At 44.9% G+C, this 21,792-nt stretch overlaps 1 protein-coding gene across 3 annotated transcripts in view; it reads left to right on the top strand.

Annotated features, from left to right (window-relative positions):
• The first annotated feature begins 1,847 nt into the window (after positions 1-1,847).
• The window catches only part of ZFP14 (ZFP14 zinc finger protein), a 41,947-nt gene continuing 22,002 nt past the window's right edge, over positions 1,848-21,792 (top strand). Inside the window, exons 1-4 of one of the 3 annotated variants that reach the window (XM_026449430.1) lie at positions 1,848-1,899; positions 11,877-11,964; positions 18,196-18,322; positions 19,899-19,997. In XM_026449430.1, coding sequence (XP_026305215.1) covers positions 11,956-11,964; positions 18,196-18,322; positions 19,899-19,997 — 235 coding nt within the window. In that variant the 5' untranslated portion in view covers positions 1,848-1,899; positions 11,877-11,955. Of the gene's footprint in view, positions 1,900-3,622; positions 3,670-11,876; positions 11,965-18,195; positions 18,323-19,895; positions 19,998-21,792 lie in introns of those variants that run through there. The other 2 variants (XM_026449428.1, XM_026449429.1) reach the window with 2 other exon arrangements.

Genomic DNA, 21,792 nt, shown 5'->3' with positions numbered 1-21,792 from the left:
TCTCCACTAAAAATACCAAAAATTAGCCGGGCGTGGTGGTGGGCACCTGTAATCTCAGCTACTCAGGAGGCTGAGGCAGGAGAATCCCTTGAACTTGGGAGGCTGAGGTTGCAGTAAGACAGTATTGTGCCACCACACTCCAGGCAGGGTGACAGAGTGAGACTTTGTTTCAAAAAAAAAAAAGTCAAAACAGAAAGAAAATATGGAAGAGATATTTTAATAATTCTTTTTATTGCTTTTTTTAATGGGGTGTTGATTTCCTTACATAAATTTAATTGTAAACATGTACATAGGACTGTGATTTTGAATTTAAAAAATACTTTGGGACTTCAGCCTTCTTAGTAGTTTTGTTTGTTTGTTTGTTTTTGATACAAAGTCTTGCTCTGTTGCCCAGGCTGGAGTTCAGTGACACGATCTTGGCTCACTGGAACCTCCGTCTCCCAGGTTCAAACGATTTTCCTGCCTCAGCCTCCGAGTAGCTGGGACTACAGGTGTGCGCCACCATGCCCGGCTAAATTATTTTGTATTTTCAGTAGAGACGAGGTTTCGCCATGTTGGCCAGGCTGGTCTCGAACGCCTGACCTCAGGTGATCCACCCGCCTCGGCCTCCCACAGTGATGGGATTACAGGCGTCAGGCACCGCGCCTGGCCGCCTTCTTTGGGTTATTTAGTAGCTCAGATTTTTCATTTATCTCCTATTTCATGCATATCCTATTCTTTGCAAAATGAAACAAGATTGCCTAGGCATTTTCAAATATCTTCTAATGTTTTATATTCTTAAGGAAAGAACAAATTATTTCATGTATTAACTAATATATCAAAGAATTTGGGATACAGAAGATGCCTCAGGATGGTCCCTGGTCGGCTTATCCCATTTCTTTCCTGAAGGAACGCAGGGCAGGACAAATTCAATCGTATCTGAGACCTCTCCAGTTAGTCGTTTTCTTTTGGAACGGAGTTCAGCTCTTGTTGCCCAAGCTTGGGTGCAATGGCGGATCTCAGCTTAATGCCACCTCCGCTACCCAGGTTCAAGCGATTCTCCTGCCTCAGCCTCCCCAGTAGCTGGGATTACAGGCGCGCGCGACCACGCTCGGCTAATTTTTTGTATTTCTAGTAGAACGATACATTCACAATTGCAGGAGATACGAGACAGAGAGAGAGAGAAAGAGAGAAAGGGAGAGCGCAGTGAGCACGAGGGACCTTTCTAGGTCTAGGTCCTGCTCCAGGTTCTGGTGGGCTTTGAGAGTATTTTCATTGCATGCCTGATGTGTGCCCACACTTTGCTTGGGTGTATGCAGTGAGTAACTGCTAGGTGTTTAGTACACGTATTAGGCACCTGCTGGTGCCAAAACTTTCTAAATCCTCCGCAGCTGAGCCTGGTGCTTCATGCCTGTAGTCCCAGCACTTTGGGAGGCTCAGACGGGAGGATCTTTTAAGCCCAGGAGTTCGACACCGCCTTGGGTAACATCGGGAGCTCTGGTCGCTATAAAAATTTTAAAAATTAGTTGGGCGTGTTGGCGCGCGCCTGCAGTCCCAGCTACTCTGGAGTCTCAGGTAGGAGGGTAGCTTGAGCCCAGGAGGGCGAGGCTGCAGTGAACTGTAACTAATCACGCCACTGCACTCTACCCTGGGCGACAGAGCGAGACCCTGCCTCAAGAAAAAAATAAATAAAAAAGTATTCCTCAGCGACAAAAACAGACGCAAGCCCGAGCTCGCCTCAGCCCCAGGTAGCCTGGAAATCCCTGCCGCCCCGAGCGTCCAAAGCGCCAACGCCTGCGCATGCGCACTCCGCGCAGCCTGTTGGGGCTGGAACCAGTCCCTCCCATCGGCGGACTACATTTCCCACAGGCCTCCGCGCGCAGTTCTTTCCGGCTTCCCTGCTGGTGTCGGCTCCGAGAGGTGAGTTGGTCGCGTGCACCCAGGCAATGGGCGCGGGGGCGGCGCGGGGGCGGCGCGGACCTCTGTGTGAGCCAGGAGGCGGTAGCTGTGGAGTTTGTGGCGCTGACTGGGCGCCGGGTGCCCTGTTGCGTCCTCTGCCTTACCGCTTCAGAGCCGCGCAGGTCCAGCGGCCCGGAATGGCTCCGAGTTAGATGCAGGAACCCCGGAGTGAATGAAGGCCCCCAAACAAAAAGACGCAGTCTGAAGGACTACAGATTGCACAGCTTTTCCCGAGCTCCCTCCCATGGAAACTGCGGGGAACTCGGAGACAGATTCCAGCCCCTTCTTCGTGTACCTGGCCTTTCTCTCTGATACGGGAAAGGATCAGCTTTATTCCAGGCTCCCTGTTATTTCCATCGGGTTTTGCGCGCAGCAGACGGAGGGAGCAAGTGAGCTAGCGGGGGTGTGTCCTGATCAGCCAAGGCCGGCTGCAGGAAAGGCCTGGGGTCTCCAGATTCCCGTCTCCTTTCCCAATCCTGCTGTTCTTTAGGAAGGCAGCGGGGAGAGGAGGAAATGATTACTGTTGCATATACACAAGTCAACATCCAGATGAGTTTGTGTTTCCTTTTTGTTCATGAAGTGTAATTTTTATTTTTCTGGGCGTGGGGACATTTGCTTTCCTATTCTGTGAATGGGGTGAAAATCAGCTCGGACTGAACAATGAAGCAGCTCTGTCATTAATCAGGCTAGGAAGGAAGAGACAGATAAAGCCAGTTGCAAAATTAATAGAAAACATGATTTCTTCCCAGATGATGCAGTAGTTGTAAAATAGCATAATGACTCCCTCTTTGAGAGATTACAGTTTTCTTACCAGTGATGTTCTAGACTTGCTTTGCTGTTTTCATTCTATTACTGGGGATACCCTCTTGATTACACTCATGATTGCATTCAATATCTCATTAATTCCTGCCTCTCATAATCTCACCTTGGAAACAACAGCTATTCCAGATCGCAGCTGTCATTAGATCCTCATTAGAATCCTTCAGCTGGAACTCAACCGTTTACAAAAAGAGCTTTTCTCCTCTCTCTCATCCATCCTATTCCAACCCTTCCTGTGGAATTTTCTCCCTTTCTGCCAGTCAATAGATATGATTTTGTCGGGCTATGCGGGCTTGTTCCCGTTAATCTTCAGCTGGTTAGGCTTTAACTCCTGAAATGTCCTGTCCACTGACCTGGTGCTTTGGCCTTCCTTCCCAGTGAATGATGGCGTGATCAGGGTAGATTCCAACGTCCTACCCCTTTCCAGTAGGTTTTTGTTTTGTTTTGTTTTGTTTTTGAGATGGACTCTGGGTCTTTTTTTTTGAGACGGAGCCTGGGTGTGTTACTCAGGCTGGAGTGCAGTGACAGGATGGGCTCACTGCAACCTCTGCCTCCTGGGTTCAAGGGATTCTCCTGCCTCAGCCTCTCCAGTAGCTAGGATTACAGGGATGAGTCACCGCACCCGACTTCCAGTAGGTATTGACCTGAGCATTTGGCAGTAATTTAGTTTCTCTTATGAGCTGCTTCTTTCTAATCATTTGGATGGTCTGGAAGTAAACCTCCTGAAGAGAAGCTAACTGCAGAGCTTTATTTTATTACTTACTTTTTTTTTTTTTTTTTTTTGGTGGGGGACAGAGTCTCACTCTGTCCCTCAGGCTGGAGTGCAGTGAGGTGATCTCACTCCCTGCAGCCTGGACCTCCCTGGCTCAAGTGATCCTCCCACCTCAGCCTCCTGAGTAGCTGAGACCACAGGTAGGTGGCCCCACACCCAATTTTTAAAATTTTTTGTAGAAATGAGGTCTCCCTATGTTGCATAGGCTGACCTCAAACTCCTGGACTCAAGGAATTCTTCCACCGCAGCCTCCCAAAGTGTTGAGATTACAGGCATGAGCCACCGTGCAGAACTTTCATTCGATGGTGATTAGTTGAGGAGTTTACAGTTTAGATGGAATTACACACTAGGTCTCTTTGATCCCCACTGCCCTAAGTTCAAAAGCAGGGAAAGGTAAGGAGGTGGTTTGGCGACAGGATCTTTTCTGCTTTTGAGGCTTTTAAGGAGTGATAATATGATAGGGTTTTTAGTGGAGAGGTCTGTGTTAACAAGGGAAGGGGTTATTAGAAGGGAAGGGAAGACAGTAGAAATTTGGAAAGTGGTTTGAAGTTTTTGACAGGGTGAGTTTGTTTCAGGCCACGTATTTATCAGGTCTCATGAGATGCAGTTTACTATAGTGACAATCGTATGGGTTATGGAGCTAAAGTAGCGGGGTTCTAGTCCTCAACCTGCCACTTAGAGCTGCCTTAGCTTGGGACAATTTATTTCATCTCTCTGTGCCATAGTTTCATCATCTGCAAAATGAGGATAATGATAGAGCCTACTATATAGGATGGCTCTGAGTAGAGGAATTAATATATGCAAAACCCTTAGCTAATGCTTGGTACATAATAAATGCTCAGTAGATTTGTTTGTTTGTTTGTTTGTTTTTTTGTGTTTTTTGAGACGGAGTCTTGCTCTGTCGCCCAGGCTGGAGTGCAGTGGCCGAATCTCAGCTCACTGCAAGCTCCGCCTCCCGGGTTCACGCCATTCTCTTGCCTCAGCCTCCAAGTAGCTGGGACTACAGGCGCGCACCACCACGCCCAGATAATTTTTTGTATTTTTAGTAGAGACGGGGTTTCACCGGGTTAGCCAGGATGGTCTCGATTTCCTGACCTCGTGATCCGCCCGCCTCAGCCTCCCAAAGTGCTGGTATTACAGGCGTGAGCCACTGCGCCTGGCCAATGCTCAGTAGATTTGTTACCGTTAGGTTGTAATTTAATATTTTTCCTCATCACCCATATCCAAAAATTAGTATCCTGCCACATTTGTCTTATCTATGTACCCTCCTTTTGTAAACTGTTGATCATCAAGAAGGATTGCCTATCAAGAGCAGGGCTGTGAAGAATGTTTTTTGAGACAGAGTTTTGCTGTGTCATCCAGGCTGTAGTGCAGTGGCACTATCTTGGCTGACTGCAACCACCACCCCCCAGGTTCAAGCCATTCTCCTGCCTCAGCCTCCCAAGTAGCTGGGATTACAGGTATGCATCATCGTGCCTGGCTAATTTTTGTATTTTTAGTAGAGACAGGGTTTCACCATGTTGACCAGGCTGGTCTTGAACTCCTGACCTAAGTGATCCGCCTGCGTTGGCCTCCCAAAGTGCTGGGAAGAATTCTAAAAATAATTGTGGGAAGAAGCATATGTAGTATTCTTCATCTTTAGTAATATAGCTGACTTACGAAATGCTTATTTACTATTCTAAGTGCCTTATATGTAGTATCTTATTTATTTCTCATAACAATTCTTTCAGGTAGGAACTGTAGTTCTCACCATTTCATATGGGGGAACTGGAAAGTAACCTAATATCATGCAGTAAAAGAAAAAAAAAAAGCATATATTGGTAATTACAACAGTATACCAAATATCATCATTATGCATACTTAAAAAAAAAAAATCTGGCTGGGCATGGTGTCTCATGCCTGTAATCCCAGCACTTTGGGAAGCCGAGGCAGGTGCATTACCCGAGGTCAGGAGTTTGAGACCAGCCTGGCCAAAATGGTGAAACCCCATCTCTACTGAAAACACAAAAATGAGCTGGGCATGGTGGCACATGCCTGTGATCCCAACTACTCGGGAGGCTGAGAATCGCTTGAACCCAGGAGGTGGAAGTTGCAGTGAGCTGAGATTGTGCCACTGCACTCCAGCCTGGGTGACAAAGCGAGACCTTGTCTCAAAAAAAAAAAAAAAAAAATTCCTTCCTGCTTTATTCAGCAATCTCATAATGAAGGGAAGAGATATCAATCTGATAGATATCGATCTGATGATGGCACGCACTGTCAAGTTTTGTCCAGATTATACTGAAGCTATAGGGTCTTTATGGGGGTAACTGGATTTCATACAGATGTATACCTTACAGTTTTTATTTTAATGATGTTATATGCAAAGTGAGACCAGTTGGTCAAGGAGACCCAACATCTGCTGGAGGGCTTCATAGGCATCTTAGCCAAAAGAACTGGTTCAGACGCAAAATAAACCTGTTTGTCCGGAAGATGTAAAAGGAAGCAGCATGGGGCTGCCTTCAGTGCTTAGAAGACATCAGTCAGGGACTTTTTGCCATTCTTTTCTAGGCCATACTCCAACACACATGGGCAAATTAAATCATAGAGTTGGTTCATGAATGGGAAGCTGAAGTGAAAAAAAAAGCCACTCAGGAAAAACAGCATCTGTTTTTACAGATCCTTAGCTTTTTTTCTCAGTTAAAGGGAAGACTGAAAGAAAAACTTGAGCCGGGAAAGTCTTATTTGGAGTATTTGGGTATTTCAGGCTCACACTCTATTTAATGTGGTGATGTGTGTTGCTGACTGTGACTGTAAACATTTTAACTGGTCCTGCTAGGGAAACATGATTTTTTTTTTTCTGTCAAAATAGTTTCACACTACACATGCTGGTATTTTCTTTTTTTAACACACTGGCTTCACCCATTCAAAATTAAGGCAACATCATTTTTAATAGTTGCATCATTTTCAATGGTATGGATAAACAACAGGTTATTGAATCATTCTGAAATTAGGTTCCTTTCAGCTTTAATTCATTATAAACCATGCTGTCAGCATAGCTCTGCATACTTTTTTTTCTTTCTTTCTTTTTTTTTTTGAGACAGTCTCCCTCTGTCACCCAGGCTGGGGTGCAATGGCACGATCTCAGCTCACTGCAACCTCTGTCTCCTGGGTTCAAGCGATTCTTTTGCCCTAACCTCCCAAGTAGCTGGGATTACAGGCACCTGCCATCATGCCCGGCTAATTTTTGTATTTTTGTAGAGACAGGGTTTCACCATGTTGGCCAGGCTGGTCTTGAACTCCTGACCTCAGGTGATCTGCCCACCTCAGCCTCCCAAAGTGCTGGGATTACAGGCGTGAGCCAGTGCCTCTGGCCATAGCTCTGCATAATCTTCATGTACAGATACAAACAGTCCCTTTAGTGTCAGAAGTGGAGCTTCTGATTCAGAGTTTACAGGGTTGAAATGCTGCTTCACATAGCTCTAAATGTGGACTGACCTAGTGTCGGCGTCCCCACGACCTTGCTAATATATAGGGTGTCATCCGTCTTTGAGGTCTCCCAATGCAGTCCTTGTAAAAAGGTACATTTTGTTTGCTTTAACACTCATTTTTTTCTTTTATTTTCTTTTCCTTTCTCTCTTTCTCTCTTTCTTTCTTTCTTTCTTTCGCAGGCTCTTACTCTGTTGCCCAGGCTTGAGTGCGGTGGCATGATCTCAGTTCACTGCAACCTCTGCTTCCCAGGCTCAAGCCATCCTCCTGCCTCAACCTCCTGAGTAACTGAGACTACAGGTGTATACGCTACCATGCCTGGCTAATTTTTAAATTTTTTTTTGTAGAGACAAGGTCTCACTATGTTGCCCAGATTCTGGTAACTACCATTCTACTCTCTACCTCTATGAGATCAAGTTTGTTTGTTTGTTTGTTTATTTATTTATTTTGAGACAGAGTTTTGCTCTTGTTGCCCAGGCTGGAGTGCAATGGTGTTATCTCAGCTCACCACAACCTCCTCCACCTCCTGGGTTTAAGTGATTCTCCTGCCTTAGCCTCCCGAGTAACTGGGATTACAGGTGTGCACCACCATGCTTGGCTAATTTTGTGTTTTTAGTAGAGATGGGGTTTCTCCATGTTGGTAAGGCTGGTCTTGAACTGCCAACCTCAGGTGATCTGCCCACCTCGGCCTCCCAAAGTGCTGGGATTACAGGCGTGAGCTACCACCCCTGGCCGAGATCAACTTTTTAAGATTCCATTTATGAGTGAGATCATGTGGTGTTTATCTTTCTGTTTCTGGCTTATTTCTCTTAACATAATGTCCTTCCAGGTTCATCCATGTTGTCACAAATGACAGGTTTTGTTTCTTTATCATAGCTAAATAGTATTACATTTTATATACATAGCAGATTTTCTTTGTCCATTTATCCACTGATGGACACTTAGGTTGATTCCATGTGTTGGCCATTGTGAATAATGCTATAATAAATGTGAGAGTGCAGAGATCTCTTTGACATTCTGATTTCATTTCCTTTGGATATATACAGTAGCGTGATTGTTCTATTTTTAATTTTTTGAGGCCTTTCCATAGTTTGTCATAATGACTGGCTTCCCAAAGTGTTGGGGTTACAGGCATGAGCCACCATGCCCAGCCTGTTCAGATTTTTTATTTCTTCATAATTCAATCTTGGTAGGTTCTATGTGTCAGGGAATTAATCATTTATTCTAGGTTATCCAATTTCCTGGTGTATATTTGTTCATAATAGTCTGTTGTATTTCTGTTGTATCAGTTGTAATGTCTCCTTTTTCATTTCTGGTTTTATTTGAATATTTTCAATATTTTCTGTTTTCTCTTGGTTAGTATAGCTTAGTTAGGTTTGTCAATTTTGTGGGGTTTTTTTCTTTTTTCAAAAAAAAAAAAACACCTTAATTTTATTGATTCTTTCTAATGGCTTTCTAGTCTGTGTCATTTATTTCTGCCCTAATTTTATTATTTTCTTCCTTCTAACTTGGGGCTATACCTGGATATTTACCTTTTGTCAGGTTTGGAAAGTTTTTTTGCTACTCTTTTTTTCTCTTTCCTCTTTCTTTTTTTTCCTTCCTTCCTTCCTTCCTTCCTTCCTTCCTTCCTTCCTTCCTTCCTTCGTTCCCTCCTTCCCTCCTTCCCTCTCTCCCTCCCTCCTTCCTTCTTATCTCCCTTCCTTTCCTTTCATCTCACTCTGTTGCCCAGGCTGGAGTATAGTGGCATGATCATAGCTCACTGCAACCTTGAACTTCTGGGCCCAAATGATCCTCCTGCCTCAGCCACCTGAGTAGCTGGGACTACAGGCACCCACCACCACGCCACCTATTTTTTTTTGTATTTTTTAGTAGAGACGGGGTTTCACCATGTTAGCCAGGATGGTCTCGATCTCCTGACCTTGTGATCCACCTGCCTCGGCCTCCCAAAGTGCTGGGATTACAAGTGTGAGCCACCGCGCCTGGCCTATTTGAATTCTTTATCAGGCAGTTCAGACATCTCTATTTTTTTAGAGTCAATCAGTGGCACTTTATGTTGTCCTATTGGTGATATCATGTTTCCCTGATTGTTGTTGATCCTTGTGACCGTGCATTGATGTCTGCACACTTGAAAGGACTGTGTATTTATTCCAGTCTTTGCAGAATGAGTTTCATCTGGGAAAGCCCATCAGTAGTCAGCCCATCCAGTGATTCTGGGCAGCCTGTCTGGTTTGGTTCTTAAGGCTGGGGCTGCTATGGTGGGTATAGTGCTGGGATGCTCCAAAAGGCTGGAACCACATTCTCTGATGTTGCACATAGCATGCCCCAAGGCCAGGACCAGCCTGGCCAGTGCAGTGCTGGGGCACGCTCTAAGCCTGAGACCACTGTGACTGGTGCCATACTGTTATGTGCCTGATTGCAGAGGCCACTGAGGCTTGCCTGTTGCTGAGGGCTGTTGGAGCCCAGGGCCTCTGATGTCAGCCTGATGGTGGTGGCAGCCTGGAGGTGGAGTTCATCATGATAGCCTGAAGCCTGGGCGGCATGATCTTTCCTGATGCCAGAGCAGGTCTAGAGGGTTAGTCTGTGGCTACTGGCCTGGAGTCTGGGGTTGGGAGTCTCCCTGTTGCTGGGCGGGCCTGGTGTTAGGGAACAGGTAAAAAGTTCTGTGCTGACTTCCCTGACTTCCCCAAATGGGCAATACCTTTGTCTATACTGTGCTGCCTTGAGTTGGGGAGGGGTGACATGGGTAATGTCGAACTGTCCTTCCTGCATTCTTCAGTGCTTCTTTTCTTATTATTGTGCTGCAACCCAGTACTGCAATCTCTCACCTGGTTGCCTTAGCTATTGTGAAGGCATTTTTGTTCATGGATAATTGCTCAAACTGATGTTTCTGCAGGTGGACCATAGATGGAGAGAACTATTTTGCTATCTTCTGAGACTTAATATTTTTTGAAAGATTATTAGCTGGGTATGGTGGTGCCCACCTATAGTCCCAGCTACTTGTGAATCTGAGGTGGGAGGCTGCTGTGAACCAAGATCATGCCTCTGCAGTCCAGCCTGGGTAACAGAGTGAGACTCTGTTTTTGAAAAACAAAACAAAATCTACTGTTAGTTATTCCTCTTTTTTTTTTTTAGTGAATTGCTGATGATCAGATTTCTCCTGGTGAAGTAGAAATCCTTGCTTCAGAGACAAATACCTGAGTTGAAAGAGAAACTGGCTTTTAGGCTGGGTGTGGTGGCTCACGCCTGTAATCCCAGCATTTTAGGAGGCTGAGGCGGGCGGATCAGTTGAGATCAGGAGTTCGAGACCAGCCTGGGCAACATGGTGAAACCCTCTCTTTACTATAAATACAAAAATTAGCCGGGCATAGTGGCAGGCACCTATAATCCCAGCTACTCGGGAGACTGAAGCAGGAGAATTGCTTGAACCCTGGAGGCAGAGGTTACAGTGAGCCACGGTCATGCCACTGCAGGTCAGCCTGGGTGACAGAACAAGACTCCGTCTGCAACTTAACTGATTTGACCCTTGGGCATTAGTTTCCTGAACTATTAAAAGGAGAGCACTACATTGCAGAACAGTACTGAGGACAACTAACAGTGTGTATAAAGTACCTAACACATGGAGGTTCTCAGTGAATGTTGTTGACCAACTGCAGGAATCATGAATCCCTTCCGTCCCCAGCTTGGATACTAAAAGGAAAGTGAGACCATGCGCGGTGGCTCACGACTATAATCCCAGCCCTTTGGGAGGCTGAGGCAGGAGGATCACCTGAGGTCAGGAGTTCAAGACAAGCCTGGTCAACGTGGCGAAACTCTGTCTCTACTAAAAATATAAAAATTAGCTGGGCGTGGTGGCGTGTACCTGTAATCCCAGCTACTTAGGAGACTAAGGCAGGAGAATCGCTTGAACCCGGGAGCTGGAGGTTGCAGTGAGCTGAGATCGTGCCATTGCCCTCCAGCCTGGGTGACAGAGTGAAATTACATCTTAAAAAAAAAAAAAAAAATCAATAAAAGAGAAGGAGTGGTGAAGGATGTCATGGCATGGGAGGCTCTGATTGGAAAACTGGAGTGGTGAGCTTCCTGGCTGGGGAAGGCAAGGGTAGCCTCACATTGGTGAAAGCTGCCAGGTTCAATCTGTGTGGTCTTTTGGTTGTTGTGTTTAGGCAGTTCCGGCAGGATTCTAGGGGCAGGATTCAGGGCCCATCTCAGTCCTGAAAAGTTGTCTTACAGTGAGGAGGAGCTGCTCAGAACAAATCTGAGTAATCCAGTGCCTGGACCAGATCCACATTGCCAGAGGGCGACCTGGTCAGAAATCCTCTTACAGAAGTAGCTAGCCTTCTACACCAAGTTCATTTGTCACCTATTTCTTCAGAGCTTTTCTCTCTCCCCTCCCCTCCCCTCCCCTCCCCTCTTTCGCTCTTGTTGCCCAGGCTGGAGTGCAGTGGCACAATCTCGGCTCACCGCAACCTCTGCCTCCTGGATTCAAGCGATTTTCCTGCCTCAGCCTCCCGAGTAGCATGTGCCACCACGCCCGGCTAATTTTGTATGTTTACTAGAGGCGGGGTTTCTCCATGTTCGTCAGGCTGGTGTTGAACTCCTGACCTCAGGTGATCCGGCTGCCTCGGCCTCCCAAAGTGCTGAGATTACAGGCGAGAGCCACTGCACCTGGCGAGAGCTTATATTTCTTTAGACTCCCTATACTTTTCCCCAGTTTATGTGGGTATAGCATAGGATGGGCATAGTGGTGGGTAGTAGTTTGGAAGAGCCAATGGAAGTAGTTTGGGAGAAGGAATGGAAGAGAAAAAAGTTTTCATATTTATGATGTACATCATTTTGGGAGCTCTGTGGCACAGCTTATTTCATGGTTTCTTTTTTTTTCTTTCAGCTCTGGCTTATCAGGACTCCGTAGTTCTCCAACAGAGAAATCTTGAAAAGGACTGACCAGTTTTTGCACTTCTAAAAACATGGCCCATGTAAGTTAACGTTTCTCTGCCCTTTTCGAAGTACTGTCAATTTCTGTATCATGTATATAGATTCATTTTTTATTCTGAAACTTCCTGCTTACCAGAGCTTCATCCAAGAACCTGCTCCATGGCTGGGCATGGTGACTCACGCCTGTAATCCCAGCACTTTGGGAGGCCGAGGTGGGCGGATCACTTGAGGTCAGGAGTTTGAGACTAGCCTGGCCAAGATGGCGAAACCCCGTCTCTACTAAAAATACAAAAATTAGCCGGTGTGGTGGCAGGCGCCCAGGAGGCTGAGGCAGGAGAATCGCTGGAACCTGTGAGGTAGGGGCTGCAGTGAGCTGAGATCACGCCACCGCACTCCAGCCGGGGCGACAGAACCTGCTCCAGTCCTTTTCCCTCCTGTGAGGACTGGGGACAGATAGCCCAGTGTTCCATAGCCCAGTGTTCTATGTGGCTATGCTTTCTCCCACTAATGTTGAGCATCTCCTACCTACAAAATCTTCTGTCAATAGCTGTGAGAGAGTGGAAATGAGATGTCTTGAGAAAACTGAAGGCATTCTCTGCAGAATGTCCTCCTGTTAACATCTTCCAGTGGAACCGCTTTTCATTTTAAAACTTAAACTCCAGAAAAAATATATTTTTCTCAGTACAGTGATTTTTGGCTTAGTTTTACATAGAAAAAATGGGTGTCCCCAATACAGAATATGACTTTTTTTTTTTTTGAGACAGAGTTTCACTCTTATCGCCTAGGCTGGAGTGCAGTGGCATGATCTTGGCTCACTGCAACCTCCACCTCCCGGGATCAAGCAATTCTCCTGCCTCAGCCTCCCAAGTAGCTGGGATTACAGGTGCCCACCACCATGCCTGGCTAATTTTTGTATTTTCAGTAGACACGGGGTTTCACCATGTTGGCCAGACTCGTCTTGAACTCCTTACCTCAGGTGATCCACCTGCCTCGGCCTCCCAAAGGGCTGAGATTACAGGCGTGAGCCACTGCGCCCGGCCACAATGTAATATTTTTAAAACGTTTTTCAAATTTTTTGTGGATATATGACATATATACAAAAAAATACACAAACCATAAGTATATGGCTGAATGAATTTTCATAAATTGAGTACATCTCTGCTATCAGGTCAAGAAAGGAAAGCACCTCAGATGCTTTCAGTCACTCCCCACCCACCCACTGCCCAGGGTAACCACTATCCTGATGTCAAACACTATAATGTAATTTTGCTTATTTTTGTTTTTTTTTTTTTTTTTTTTTGAGACGGAGTCTCGCTCTGTCGCCCAGGCTGGAGTGCAGTGGCCGGATCTCAGCTCACTGCAAGCTCCGCCTCCCGGGTTTACGCCATTCTCCTGCCTCAGCCTCCCGAGTAGCTGGGACTACAGGCGCCCGCCACCTCGCCCGGCTAGTTTTTTGTATTTTTTTAGTAGAGACGGGGTTTCACTGTGTTAGCCAGGATGGTCTCAATCTCCTGACCTCGTGATCCGCCCGTCTCGGCCTCCCAAAGTGCTGGGATTACAGGCTTGAGCCACCGCGCCCGGCAATTTTGCTTATTTTTGGAACCTTGTTCAAGTGTGGCAGGTGTGTTGGTTCATGCCTATAATCCCAGCACTTGGGGAGGCTGAGGTGGGCGGATTGCTTAAGCTCAGGAGTTCCAGACCATCCTGAGCAACAAGGCAAATCCATGTCTCTACAAAAAATACAAAACCTAGCTGGGCATGGTGGCACACCTGTAGACACAGCTACTCAGGAGGCTGAGGTGGGCGAGTAACTAGAGCTCGGGAGGTGGAGGTTACAGTGAACCAAGATCGTACCATTGCACTCCAGCCTGGATGACAGAGCCAGTCTCAAAAAGTCAAAACAAAGCAAGAACTTTGTTCAAGTGGAATCATCATATAGTTCGATACAATTTCTTTTTTTTTTTTTGAGATGGAGTCTGGCTCTGTCACCCAGGCTGGAGTGCAGTGGCGCGATCTTGGCTCACTGCAATCTCTACCCCCCAGGTTCAAGCGATTCTTGTGCCTCAGCCTCCCAAGTAGCTGGGATTACAGGTGCCCGCCACCATACCCAGCTCATTTTTTTTTTTTTTGTAGAGATGGGGTTTTACCATGTTGGCCAGGCTGGTCTGGAACTCCTGACTTCAAGTGATCCACCTGCCTTGACCTCCCAAAGTGCTGGGATTACAGGCATGAGACACCATCCACCATGACACCCAGCCTTTTTTTTTCTTCTTTTTTTTTTTTTTGACACAAGGTCTCATTGGTCACGCAGGCTGGAATGCAGTGGCATGATCCCAACTAACTGCAGCCCCGACCTCCCAGGCTCAGGTGATCCTCCCACCTCAGCCTCCTGAGTACTGGGGACTACAGGCACGTGCCACCACTCCTGGCTAATTTCTAAAATTTGTTGTAGAGATGGGGTCCCACTATGTTGCCTAAGCTGAACTCGAACTCCTGGGATCAAGTGATTCTCCCACTTCAGCCCCCCAAAATATTGGCATTATAGGTGTGATCCACCGCTCCGGATCCAATGCTTTTTTTTTTTTTTTTAACAAAAATAGCATCCAGGAAGAATCTTGTTATATCCCAAATACAGTTGTTAGACCAATGGAATCATCTGCAGATATTTGGAAATGTGTGTAACTATCATTCAAGGGCATATGTGTACCTGGTGCTGCTAGTGACTGAGGAGGTAACAGAGCACCATCCTGAGTGTCAGCTGTTTCTGCTGTTACGTTCTTGTTGGAAGCAATTTTCCATACTGTGCTTCACATGTAGCCCTCGCTTTTGTCTAGTGTAAAATGAGTTCCTAAAAGGTTGGAAAAGTATTGAAGAAAATTGTGGAGAAAGAAACAAAGCAAGTGAGAAAAATGAATTTAGTAAAAGAGATGATTAAAATACTAAAAGCAGGCTGGGCGCGGTGGCTCATGCCTGTAATCCCAGCACTTTGGGAGGCTGAGGTGGGCGGATCACGAGGTCACGAGATCGAGACCATCCTGGCTAACATGGTGAAACCCCGTCTCTACTTAAAAAATACAAAAAATTAGCCGGGCCTGGTGGCGGGCACCTGTAGTCCCAGCTACTTGGGAGGCTGAGGCAGGAGAATGACGTGAACCTGGGAGGCGGAGCTTGCAGTGAGCTGAGATCCTGCCACTGCACTCCAGCCTGGGGGACAGAGCGAGACTCCATCTCAAAAAAAAAAAAAAAAAAAAAAATACTAAAAGCAAAGATGTTGTGTGTACACTGACCCACCGTGTCCCATAGTTCTATATTGGAGGAAAATGTGCGAAGCTAGTTGGAGGGATGGAATTGACATACAGCACATTATAATGCTCTGATTTAACATAATGGGAGGCCATGTGTCGTGGCTCACGCCTGTAATCCCTCCTTTGGGAGGCCATTGCTTGAGGCCAGGAATTCAAGGTTGCAGTGAGCTGTGATCACACTACTGCACTCCAGCCTAGGCAACAGCCTGGGCAGCAGAGTGAGAGCCTGTCAAAAAAAAAAAAAGAAAAGAAAAGAAAGAAAATGGAAGGAAGGAAGAAAAGAAAGAAAATAGAAAATACGTTATGGAAAAATAGGTACCTGGTTAATTGTTAAAATGTCTGATTTTCAGGAATTGATTACTGATGTTAAGTGGGAGGTCCCTATTTTGAGCTTTCCTTAAGATCTGTGATTTGATGACAGAGAGAATTTGGTCTTATCTGATTGCTTATGGGGAAAACTCTAAACTTCTCCACAGATCTGAGTTTTTCAAGTATATAAGATAGGATTTAGTGTTGACTGACTTTAGTTTTTATATGTGTTGAGACCCTGTGCTATGTAAGGCTTTTAGGGTTAGCTGGATTGGGTAGGGATGTAATTGGGCCTTATAAGGTAAGGCCTAAACTTTCATGTGTGTCTTGACAGCTTTGTCAAGACCCTAAAGACCTAACCATGGGTTTCCCTGCTCTTATCCGACATGCCCACACCCAGCGGGAAAGGCTTCCTACTCAGCTAGTTCCCCTATGAGCTGGACAAGTTACACCCCTCAGGGTCCTCAACCTGATGGGTTTCACCTCCCTCCTAGCCTATGGAATTATTCAAACAAGCCAATCACATACCACTACAGGAACCAGGGAACACCTCACCTTGTTATTACTGTAAAGCCTGCCTCCCACACCCCTGCTTGTTCATGCTGTTCTTGAATGCAACCCCCTTGTGCCCCTGCGTGATGTATGATGTCCTCTCTCAGGCTCTGAATATATGCATCTAACAAATTGCTGTCAATCTCATCTGTTGGGCGTGGGCTATTTGATTGTCTTGTACTTTTTAGGGCAGGGATCCCTCCTTCACCAATAGGGTGAATAGGATGTGATCAGAATAGGACTGCAAATAGATACATCAATCAATGGAGATTTCCTCCTGTGGAAAAGAATGCCAGGAACGAGGTCCATTGTGTATTTTTACAGGATGTGCTGGTCTAAAGCAGGATTTCTCAACCTTGGAACTATTGACTTTTTTTTTTTTTGAGACCGAGTCTTACTCTGTCGCCTAGGCTGGAGTGCAGTGGTCTCAGCTCACTGCAACCTCCGTCTCCTGGGTTCAAGTGATTTTACTGCATCAGCCTCCTGTAGCTGAGATTACAGGCTCCCACCATCACACCCAGCTAACTTTTGTATCTTTAGTAGAGACAGGGCTTCACCATGTTGACTAGGTTGGTCTCAAACTCCTGACCTCAAGTGATCTGCCCACCTTGGCCTCCCAAAGTGTTGGGATTACAGGCATGAGCCACTGCACCTGGCCTGAACTATTAACATTTTGCTGGAGAGTCTTGTATTGTAGGAGGCGGTCCTGTGCATTGTAGGATGTCTAACAGTGTCCTTGGCCTCTACCCATTAGATGCCTGTAACACTGACACCCTTTCCTCCAATTGTGACAACCAAAGTTGTCTCCAGATATGGCCAGATACCTTTTGGGGAGCAAAATGACTCTTCATGAAAATGACTGATACAGGGGGCCAGGCGTGGTGGCTCGCGTCTGTAATCCCAGCACTTTGGGAAGCCGAGGCGGGTGCATCACGAGGTCAGGAGATCGAGACCATCCTGACTAACATGGTAAAACCCTGTCCTACTAAAAATACAAAAAAATTTAGCCGGGCATGGGGGCGGGCGCCTGTAGTCCCAGCTACTCGGGAGACTGAAGCAGGAGAATGGTGTGAACCCGGGAGGCGGAGCTTGCAGTGAGCTGAGATCACGCCACTGCACTTCTGCCTGGGCGACAGAGCGAGACTCTGTCTCAAAAAAAAAAAAAAAGAAAATGATTGATACTGGTGTCCGGATGATATCTTTATAATATCTTCATGATTCAGTGTCCTGTAACTCAGCAACAAAAAAACGATGTTCGAGAGATGATAGATGGTGACAAGCAAGATGATTCACATCCATAAGGATTATATATTGTAGACATTGAGAATTGGAGAAGACTTTCAAGATTTTATTGAATTAAAATATCTAAAGAAAAAAGAATATAATATATTAAAAATGTAGACTGCCATCGAACAAATTTTTGAAAGTTTGCTAAAGAATTGGTTATAAAAGGGAAAGTGTTTGTAATAAAACCCGAGTTTGTGATGAATTTGAATCTATCTTCTTAGAGATTTTGTAGCACATGTGAGATAATTTTTATCAATGTTTTTAAATGATCATTAAAGGGAAAAAGAGAGCCCAAGACCTCATATTTCTTTTTTTTTAATTTTTAAATTTTTAAATTTCTTTTTTTGTAGAGACAGGGTCTTGCTAATGTTGATCAAGCTGGTCTTGAACTTCTGGGCTCGAGTGATTCTCTCATCTGGGCCTCCCAAAGTGCTGGGATTATAGGCATGAGCCTCTGTACTTTGCCTCAAGACTTCATATTTTTAAAGAATTTATGGTGGAGGCACATAGTATTCAAAAGGCTTGGTGTGCGATATTTCATTTAATTAGGATTTTTTGGGTTACGTACTCATTTCTAGATATGTTTGGATGAAAATGTCATCATATCTGTAGCCACAGGACTATTTAAGAACATGTAGGCTCAATGCTTCAGAAATACTGATTTCCTTACTGGCCCCTACTCATGTCACAAGTTTTCAGCCCAGTGCTGTTTGCATGCCATGCTACCCCTCTCTGCAATGCAATCCTCAGTCTCCCCTCTTTCCATTGTAAAAGTATTTAATTTATTTTCACAAGTAATAACTGAGTTTGTTTTTTCAGGGTTCAGTGACATTCAGGGATGTGGCCATAGACTTTTCACAGGAAGAATGGGAATTCCTGGATCCTGCTCAGAGGGACTTATATAGGGATGTAATGTGGGAGAACTACAGCAACTTCATTTCACTAGGTAAGGTTATTTATCCCAAATGATGTTGGCTTTCTCTGCTGTCAATTTCAGGACTATATTTAGAAAAACGATCTAAAACTTCTATTTTCTGTTCCCAAAGGAATGATTTAAGCTTTGTTAGGTTGGAACTAAGCCTCTCCATTTCATCATGTCCAGTCAGCTATGCCCTTCAGGCTTCCTTCAGACTCTGTAATTCCTGATTTCCTTAGTATCCAAGGGGATGGATTTGAATATGAAAAAAGCATGTTCAAGAAACCAGACTTCACCATATATTGGAGCTCGGAATTGACATAAATGCTTCACACCACTTTCTAGTCCATCTGCAAGTAGAATACCTAGACATAGGGGTTCTGAGTTTCTCTAAAAATCAAAGGAGTCTGTAGAACATAAACAGTGTGAGATGGATCCAGAAAGGTTGTTTAGAACTTACAGCCGGGAATGGTGGTGCATACCTGCAATCCCAGCTACTTGGGAGGCTGAGGTAGGAGAATCACTTTAACCCAGGAGGCGGAGGTTGCAGTGAGCTGAGATCACGCCACTGCATTCCAGCCTGGGTGACAGAGCAAGACTCCATCCCAAAAACAACCCCTCAAGGCCAGGCATGGTGGCTCATGCCTGTAATCCCAGCACTTTGTGACTTGAGGTCAGGAGCTCGAGACCAGCCTGGCCAACGTGGTGAAACCCCATCTCTACTAAAAATACAAAAATTAGCCAGGCATGGTGGTGTGTGCCTGTAATCCCAGCTACTTGGGAGGTTGAGGCAGGGAGAATTGCTTGAAGCTGGGAGGCTGAGGTTGCAGTGAGTTGAGATCGCGCCACTGCACTCCAGCCTGGGTGACAGAGCGAGACTCCGTCTCAAACAGAAAAAACCCTGAAACACATTCTGTTTCCTATAACAGACGTATTCAGTTCTATCTACTTCGTAATTGAAAATTAAAATCTAAAAGCCTGGCATTTAACATTGAATGAATATCCTAGAAAAGATCTGAGAATGTCTTAACAAACCTTTTATTATGCACTCATCAAAATGCTAACAGTAAATAGCTAATAGCTAATACATATATTATGTGTGTATGTTAATAAACATCACCATAGATTTGGGCTTAAACATTATTCTAAGCATTGTTCATTATTAATTAAGCCTCACAACAACTCTATGAAAAGATACTATTCATTTTATTTGAGGAAACATAGACACAAAAGGTTAATAATTTGCTAGGTAACACAGAAACAAAGGCAGGATGTAAAGCCAGACAGTCTGGACTCAGTCTGTGTTCTTCCCTCTACACAATACTGCCTTTCAACAGAGCCTGTGTGAGGTTAAATTGTATTAAGGCCTGTTCTTGACCAGATGGTTAATATAATAGCCTTAGTATAATTAATTTAACCTAACATAGGCTATTCCTTGTGACCCTCAAGTTACCTTAATATGAGCATTCTTCAACTGCCTTGCAAGTCTTTGCTCTTAGGCTTTATGAAATGTCATATTGATTTATAGTTAATTATAAATTTAACCAAATCTGAATCTAAAGATTTTCGGGTGTATAATTTCATGTCACATTTTTCTTTTAAGCAGGACCTTCCATTTCTAAACCAGATGTGATTACCTTATTGGATGAAGAAGGGAAGGAACCCGGGATGGTTGTAAGGGAAGGGACAAGAAGATACTGCCCTGGTGAGTGAGGGCTGAGCAGGCATTGAGAAATCATTACTGCAGGTAATAGCTAAACTGACTAGGGTGGAGGCACACCCTTGAGATGTTGGAATCTGTCTTCAAAAAGTCCCTGGCCTATGGAGGAAGGGCTCGGGACTTGAAGCAAATTAAGATCTTTTAAGCCTGGACTAGCAAAGGAACTTTCTTTTTTTTTTTTTTTTGCTTTTTTTTTTTAGATGGAGTCTCACTTTTTTGCCCAGGCTGGAGTGCAGTGCCGCCATGTTGGCTCACTGCAACCCCCACCTCCCAGCTTCATGCCATTCTCCTGCCTCAGCCTCCCCAGTAGCTGGGACTACAGGTGCCCGCCACCACGCCTGGCTAATTTTTTTTTTATTTTTAGTAGAGACGGGGTTTCACCATGTTAGCCGGGATGGTCTCGATCTGCTGACCTTGTGATCCACCCACCTTGGCCTCCCAAAGTGCTGGGATTACAGGCGTGAGCCACTGCGCCCCACCAAGCAAAGGAACTTTCTGTTGACCTTGATTGCAACATTGTTTCTCATCTTTCATATTTCTATCTCACTTTAAAGAGAAGGACTATTCCTGATAGAAGAAAAAAATAATTAAATATAAGAGCAGAAATCAGCAAAATAGAAAAGAAATAAAATTAATAAAGCCAAAAATTGATTTATTGAAAAGATCAACAAAGATGGTAAACACCTAGTAATTTATGTTCTTTCTTTTTAAAGAACATAAATTACTAATATCAGGAATGAAAGAAGGATTTTCACTTTAGATCCAATAGCCATTAAAAGAATAATAAGAGGCCGGGCGTGGTGGCTCATACCTGTAATCCCAGCATTTTGGGAGGCTGAGACAGGCTGGACACTTGAGGTCAGGGGTTCCAAACCAGTCTGGCCAACACAGCAAAACACTGTCTCTACTAAAAATACAAAAATTAGGCCGGGCGCGGTGGCTCAAGCCTGTAATCCCAGCACTTTGGGAGGCCGAGACGGGCGGATCACGAGGTCAGGAGATCGAGACCATCCTGGCTAAAACGGTGAAACCCCGTCTCTACTAAAAATACAAAAAAAAAAAAAAAACTAGCCGGGCGAGGTGGCGGCGCCTGTAGTCCCAGCTACTCGGGAGGCTGAGGCAGGAGAATGGCGTGAACCCAGGAGGCGGAGCTTGCAGTGAGCTGAGATCCGGCCACTGCACTCCAGCCTGGGTGACAGAGCGAGACTCCATCTCAAAAAAAAAAAAAAAAAAAAAAAAACAAAAATTAGCTGGGCATGGTGGCAGGCGCCTGTAGTCCCAGCTACTCTGGAAGTTGAGACACAAGAGTCGCTTGAACCTGGGAGGCAGAGGTTGCAGTGAGCCAAGATCGCGCCATTGCACTCCAGCCTGAGTGACAGAGTGAGACTCTAGCCCTACTCCAAAAAAAGAATAATAAGAGAATGCCATGAATTACTTTATGCCAGTAAATTTGATAACTTAAATTTTAAAATTTAAAATGTACAACTTACCGGAACTGACACAAGATATAAAAGAAATTGAATACCCTTATGCTATTAAAGTAATTGAATTCATTATCAGAAATCTCCACAAAGCAAATGCCAGCCCCAGATGGTTTCACTGGTGAATTCCATTAAATATCTAAGGAAGAAGTAGCAGCAGTATTGTACAAACTCCTTCAGAAAAGGAATGCATTTTATGAGGCCGACATAACTCATACCATAACCCGAAAAAGAAATTACAAAAAAAGCATAAACCCATATCTTTTCCATACATAGATACAAAAATTTTAACCAAATAT

This window comes from Piliocolobus tephrosceles, chromosome 21 (assembly GCF_002776525.5).
Source record: "Piliocolobus tephrosceles isolate RC106 chromosome 21, ASM277652v3, whole genome shotgun sequence".
Taxonomy (NCBI): Eukaryota; Metazoa; Chordata; class Mammalia; order Primates; family Cercopithecidae; genus Piliocolobus; species Piliocolobus tephrosceles.
Note: the sequence above shows the minus strand (reverse complement) of the source record. Positions and strands in the feature narration are given on the sequence as shown.